This window comes from Mandrillus leucophaeus, unplaced genomic scaffold (genome assembly GCF_000951045.1).
Source record: "Mandrillus leucophaeus isolate KB7577 unplaced genomic scaffold, Mleu.le_1.0 Scaffold1439, whole genome shotgun sequence".
NCBI lineage: Eukaryota > Metazoa > Chordata > Mammalia > Primates > Cercopithecidae > Mandrillus > Mandrillus leucophaeus.
In genome coordinates, this window is record NW_012101409.1 from 289,574 (window position 1) to 296,471 (window position 6,898).

Here is a 6,898-nt window from a genome sequence, read left to right on the forward strand (position 1 = left end):
CTTAATAGAAAATCTATGATTTTATATTGTATACTTTAATCATGTCATGTGCAATGACTTTATGTTTATGTTTTTATTTAATTTAAATTGCCTAAGAATTTCATCAGATTTCTGCTAAAAACAGCTTCCTCACTCCTGCACCCAGAAATTCTCACTGAGGAAGGCTGTGGTAGACACTAGGCATCTATGAGTTTATCAAGCTCTTTCAGCAATTCTACCTGTGGTCTCAGTTCCTTAAAGAAAACAACAGTTTTAGGAAATGATTAGCAAGCATCCTCACTAGCTGCATATTGAAATGTCCCATTTCTTATTTTCTTAAGAATATTTTCAAATACAATGGCAAATTAGGATACTTCCATCTTCAAAGGGACTTAAGCAGTAGACAGTCTTCTATACTTTGTATTTTTCGGAAAATAATTGTTGAATATGTACTATATGCAATGATTTTTCATTGAGTACCGTGAAAATATAGCACTAAATATGTTTGAGTTATTAATCTCAAAGGAAATGATGTTGGGGATGAATCAGTCCACCTTAAAACTAACGGTTCTTCAAAAGGAGCTTACATCCTGCTCCACTGAAGTTGCAAGGATATAAGATATCTAAGTAATCACTGGTCCACATTTTATAGAGAATATTTGCTGCAATTATGTAAATGACTCTTCTCATTGTAGAGAACTCGCCTGCTATACAACTCAGATTTATTCAGGCATTTTCCATAGAACACAAGTTCTGGTAGACATTCTATGGGGGAAAGAATTAAATAAAAAGGTCACATAGACACATGAGCTTGAAAAATGCTACAAACTGTTTTTTTCTCAGAAAGTCACAATGTACAGTTACATGCCAAATATTTCAAGAAGGCTTGCAAGGAAAAAATCCACTTAACTTTCTTAAACTCGGTGTTTTCTCTACTTCCTTTGACACTTAACCATTTCTTTTCTTTTCTTTCAGCAAAAGTATCAACCTTATATAAGAGACATTTTAGGAGACCCAAAATAATTACTCCATTAAATATCTCTATCTATTCAATGCATTATGTATATTTCATTATATTTATATAGTTATATATTTATAAAAATCACTCCCTTTGCATATATTTAAGACGGAATGGGGGACAATAGAACCCTCTAAGTTAAGATGTTTTTCTTAATAACAGTATTGTAATAAACTTAAGAGGATATTAAAGAAAAAATTCAAAATCTGAAATGACAATGAGCTATAAACAAAAGTCAACACTCCACATGGGTTCAACTTACCCTTGGAACCAATTTCTGTGGATGAACTTGAGTCATTAGCATGCTTTACTGAAATAAAAAAATGGAAGGAAAAAACACAAACATAATGGTGGATGCTGGTATCAATAAAGAATGAAAAGTCATATTTTTGTCTTAGAAAAATTACAAAATGGTGTAGAACCATGCTTCACTAGAACATTGCCTTTGGGAATATAGTTTTACATAGAAAATAATTATAGTGAGTTTAATCTTGAATTACCACAGATGAACCCAAGTGGAGAAGATTCAAGTCATAGCTCCAATAAAGAGAACTGAGGCTACTAGAAGAACGTTATAGTGAAGCCCTGGCATGGCGTATCTACATGTAAAAATGAAAAAAATCACGGACCAAATTAAACAATGAAATGGTAATGCCAACTTTCGACTATACCAGGGCCAATTATTCAGTCAGTAAACTGTTGTGGATTATTTCTTCCCTTTGAATCTTACGGTTCTTCCTCCCTCTAATTACTTTTCCCATTTGGGAACCCAGGCTGGCATCTGCAGAATCAACTAGGGAAAGGAGCAATTCAAGTAAGTTTGCCAATTTGGTGATAAAATTTTCCTTTTTTTTTTTTTTTTTTGCCTCTGTTGTTTTCTCCCCAATTTTCAGTCTGCCAGTTTATCCAAGATCACAGTGAATCAATGCCCAAGATTTGCTTAGAAAACCCTGGAATTTCATTGTATATTTCACCCACTGAAAATGACAAGATCCTGCAGACGTCAGATGAAATACATTTGTCCTGTGAATTGAGATTTGATTTCCTGGCTGTGAGAGACAGAGCTACTGTGACTCTGCAGCTGCAGATGTCTATTTCATCTGGATGAAGTCTCTAGAGTTGAACTGAACAATGGCGGGAAATATCAACCCAGATTTAAACGGCTTCAGCCAGAAGGAAATTACAGACACATTTGCATTCAGCATACATGATGAAACAATAAATTATTTGGACTTACAACTGTTAACTGTTAGTTTCATTGGCATTTTCTGTACAATAGTCCTTAATCTTGGAAATGCAGCAAAGCAACAGTAATCATTGCGACTGTCCTTTTCTTCCACGTTTGCGAAGTATAGATCTCCCTTTTGGCTCATGTATACTCTTTCATCTTGTTCGATGTGTTCTAATTCTGAAAAGAGATATCTTGCCATTGAAAAGGGCAATTGTCCCTTATTGTGCTTCATCTTCCTTTTTCATTTTCTTTTATACTATCATTTCATTTCATTTTTCCTGTTTGCTCTTTAATTCCTGTCAAGTCTGGTCTTACTACAGGAACAATGAGCAAAAAGGAAAACAAAACAAAACAAAAACAGCAGGAAAACCCTTGGGAGCATGCTTTTTACCATTAACCAAAGAAGGTCGCTGGTGGACAAACAGTGGTAAACTGTTTACCATCTCGGTCTCTACCTCTGCTCTATGAATCTGAATTGGCTTAACTGAAAACTGGTCAATGCGGACAATGCCCTAATTATTTTCTGAGAATCACGTTTATTTAAAACATGACTTAAAAATAAAAAACAAAAAGCTCTCCAAAAGTTTTATCTGTGATATTAATCTACCTGTTCTGGTTGCAGCCTGGAAGGTTCTAGGGGAAATGACGTCTGGAACAATTGGCTGTACCTGAAAGTACCTAAGAGTAGCTTCATTTGCTTTCTTCTCAGTGCTGTACAAATAGCATTTTTCTGTATGGTTCACAGTGAGAAAACATGTAGAGAGCATTGCTAAGGCATATACTAGAAGTGGACTTTACAAAGCTAGAATTTCAGATCGGAGTCAGCAAACCTTTTAGAAAATTAAGCAAAAAAGTTAATACTAATTTATCAGTAGGTGACTGCAATTAGCAGTTAGAGCATTACTAAAATAGAAAGATGAAGCTAGCAACACAAACCCATGCCATCCTCAGCTTTCACATGGTCTATATTCCAAAGGTAAGTGCGCTGTTTGAAATATAGAAAGTATTGTCTTCATAGACAAACCTTATAATATTAGTAGCATCTCCTCTTCAAATATGAAAAAAAAATAAGAGACCTTTATTTTTATTTAGTCTTTGGATTCATTATTTTATTGATACGATGGATAGAATTAAAATATCCCCCTTTTTTGATGGAACAGAGCATTACTTACCAATATTCATCCAATAAATATGTAAAGGTGGGAGGCCTTTGGGAGGATTGCATGGGAGGACGATTGGATCTCCCTCCTCCACTTCAAGAGGGTCAATTTTTTCTTTGGGGAATTTTGGAACACCTGGTGTAAAAAATCATTTCAATGTGTTATTTTAAAATTAACTTTGACTATAACAACAAATATCTTAATTCATTCTTTTTTTTTTCAAAATTGGGCAATTTTAATAAATTATATGGTACAGATCCTGGTTCTTACGTCTCCCCTGCAGAGACAAATACTATTAAGAAACTGGTGTGCATCTTTACATAACTTTAAAAATACTTCTGCATTTTGAAACCCCAGATAATAATATTTTTGTTATGTGATAACAATAAGGCAATAACATACTTGTGCATATTTCTCTGGGCAGAGATATAAACCCAGAGTCACGGGATTTTCTTGCTTTAGCTTTGATAGATGTTAAATCTTTTTCTCCAAACACTGATTTCACTCTGAGCAGTTACATACCTCTAACTCTCGCTTTATTGGGAAGGCCTTGAATGTAATTGGCAAATATTCCATTCAGTGCATTAACCACACTAAATAAAAACTTCTAAGCCCATATGGAGAAAATGGTAAGAATACAATGAAAAGCCAAATTTGACCACTTTAAGTTGCAAAAAGAGCCATCCGCATTGAAATTACTCCCAGTAAATAAAAATTTAAATGAAATGGAATTGATGTAGGAAATAAGACTTGTAAATATTTCAGCCTATTGTTTCCTCCCCACACTGGAGTCAATTTCTTAAAAGAGCAATGCAGTTATAATAAGAATATAAGTCAGAATTGTGCAGAATTTGAAATCTGACACCAAAGTTTCATATTTTTATGGAAGTATTGATTTTATAAGGATATTCAAAATGTGTTCTTCCTGAGCATTACATTGATGTCTTTCAACTTTTGTTGGGGGAATTTCTATTATAGAATTACAGTCTCTTGTGGAGGAGAAGGATCTTAGGAAGGTGTTTATAACAGTCCCGACTTGATGGAATTCATTGGAAGGTATTCTATTTGTTTATTTCATTCTTAAATTACGATTCGCAGCCAGTTTTCATTGTTCTTGGAAATCTAAAGGTTTACTCATTTACCGTAAATTTTCTTATTGAGAAGCTTTGTGCACTTCCTATATATTTGTCCTATAGCCCCTTAACCCCCATCCACGCCTTTAGAGGTTGAGGGAATTTGCTGACATTTCTCTTATTGATGCACCAGCTGGTTACAGTGAATTGCTTTTTGTCTAAATTCAAGGACCTTTCAAGGCTTAACATTGCAGGGGGCGGTGTGGTTATTACACTGCCTTTGCAATTTCGGAAGGCAGACTTTGGTTCTCTTTATACATTCAGCCATGTGATAGTCTTTCAGTGGATTTCCTCTTGCTCAACTCATTCCATGAGATTTCTTTTAGAAAGTCTCTGGAAACATTTTTGAAATAGCATCCATCTTTGAATCACATTTTTGCTATAGGTAGCATGAAATTTCCCTCAAACGGCAGGAATGTATGTTTAGTATATTCACTACATTAAGAGCTTGTAGATAAAATATCATGCCATCTATTTGGTAAAGCCTTGGCTTTGATTGACAGCAAATGTTATGGAAAACATTTTGCAGAAAGTACACCTTATATACATAAGGCATAGTAATATACAAAACGTTTTGTGTACCCAAATCTCCAAATTCAAACCACTTGTTTAGTTTTATTCGCTATAACTGAAGCCCAGTAAACACTGGCATTGAAGTTATTGGTAGTTGGTGAATCTATTTATACTCAGATACAAGAGGCGGCAGAGGAAATAAAATATGGATTAGAAAATGGAAAGGGCATGTAATCCACTTTGATAACAAGCAAACTATACAGTGCCTAATATGAATACACAGTTCACTGGATAATATCTATTGTAAAGTAATTAATTAATAAGATGTATAAATCCCTAACTGGAGAGCTGCTCCCTAAAAGCATTCAAAAAAATCTCGCAATTCGAACAGATAATACTGCCAGTGAAGCATTAGCATCCTTGCATTAAATAAATCTAGATTATATAATTCTAATTCTGAAAATGTAAATTTGTAATTCAACTGGCTTCTAAGGCACCAACAATAAAAAAGAAAAGAAAATTTAGAACTCTACCAAAACTGTTAACACATGCCATAAATCTTCAGAACAGCTTTCAACTAAATACAAAATTAATATTGGAAAACAGGGATGCATACTTATACATCAATAAATTTTAGGTTTTAGAAGAGATATAAATGGCATTATTTTTTCAGGATTTTTTATGTCTTATCCTTTGACTTTGAAACTATTTAGTGAGTTTGATGGCATGATAAAAAGTGGAAATTTTAACATTCACAGATAAATGCGAAATTTAATTACTATAACACAACAGCAGACATGAAGTTAACTTCAATTCAAATAAAGAAATGGCTCCATTTAAAAATAACTCCAACCAGTGGCATTTACTGTGTTTATCTCGTGATAAACATTAGCATTGTTGAGTTTGGACAAATGTAATACTTTTTAAAAGTAAATTAAAAACAGTAATTTTTTCTGTACATGAGGTGACTACACTCCTTTATCTTGCCAATATATTTCACATGGGCACTTCATCAACACCAAAACCAAAAATCATTTAACTTTGGTTCAACAAGACGGGACTTGATCCTGAATGGCCTCTCTGCAAAGGGATCAGAATCAACTTGCAAATAACAGTCTACCTAAGCAGAACTTCAAGAATGTTTGGAAATCCCATTATAACCAAGTCTAGATAAGATCAATTTCCTTTCTATCTAATGCCACTATTAATTTATTTACATCAGCAAAGCAAACCAAGCATATCACAGCATGTATCTCTTCACTCTTCTCAATGAGGCTTCCACATTTATTATTCAGTGTCATGGACAGATTTCTAGCAACAACTAACACCAGGGTATAAGTGACATTCAAATATATTCACATGTAGGTTTTTGAAAACTTTCCCAGTTAAAATCTGTCATGGAAAAACTTTCCTACAGACAAGTTAGCTGCATGTGAATCTTATTACCAGAACTATCAAGGCAAAACCAACCTGCAAATACAAAATTTGCAGGAGTTCTAAGTCTTCAGGTGCTGTCAATGAGTTTTGAAAACTCATCATCACAATTATTTCAGTGTAATATACAAAAAAAAGCATTCCTGAAATAAAGAAGTCTTCTGAAAACAGAATTTATATCTATAGAATATCCTATAGCATAAACTAGGTTCTAGCCCAGGCACTAGAAAACTAACTGGTTACAAAGATTCAGACCAATATCTTCACCCTTCTGTATCTCATTTTGTTTTCCTTTGGCGTCTTAGAATCCTTTGAATTCATCTCTCTAGACTCCTCAAACGCCTCACCAGGGTACAAGCTTCTTAAGGGTAGGGATATAATAAAACCTAAGCTGTGTAATCCCATCATGCCAACATGCCTAATAGTGAAG

At 34.0% G+C, this 6,898-nt stretch overlaps 1 protein-coding gene across 1 annotated transcript in view; it reads right to left on the reverse strand.

Annotated features, from left to right (window-relative positions):
• The window catches only part of CHL1 (cell adhesion molecule L1-like), a gene marked incomplete at its 5' end in the record, with an annotated part of 122,617 nt that overhangs the window by 96,917 nt on the left and 18,802 nt on the right, over window positions 1–6,898 (reverse strand). The window contains 3 exons of the mRNA XM_011974277.1: window positions 1,260–1,307; window positions 2,235–2,405; window positions 3,401–3,523. Coding sequence (XP_011829667.1) covers window positions 1,260–1,307; window positions 2,235–2,405; window positions 3,401–3,523 — 342 coding nt within the window. The remainder of the gene's footprint in view (window positions 1–1,259; window positions 1,308–2,234; window positions 2,406–3,400; window positions 3,524–6,898) is intronic.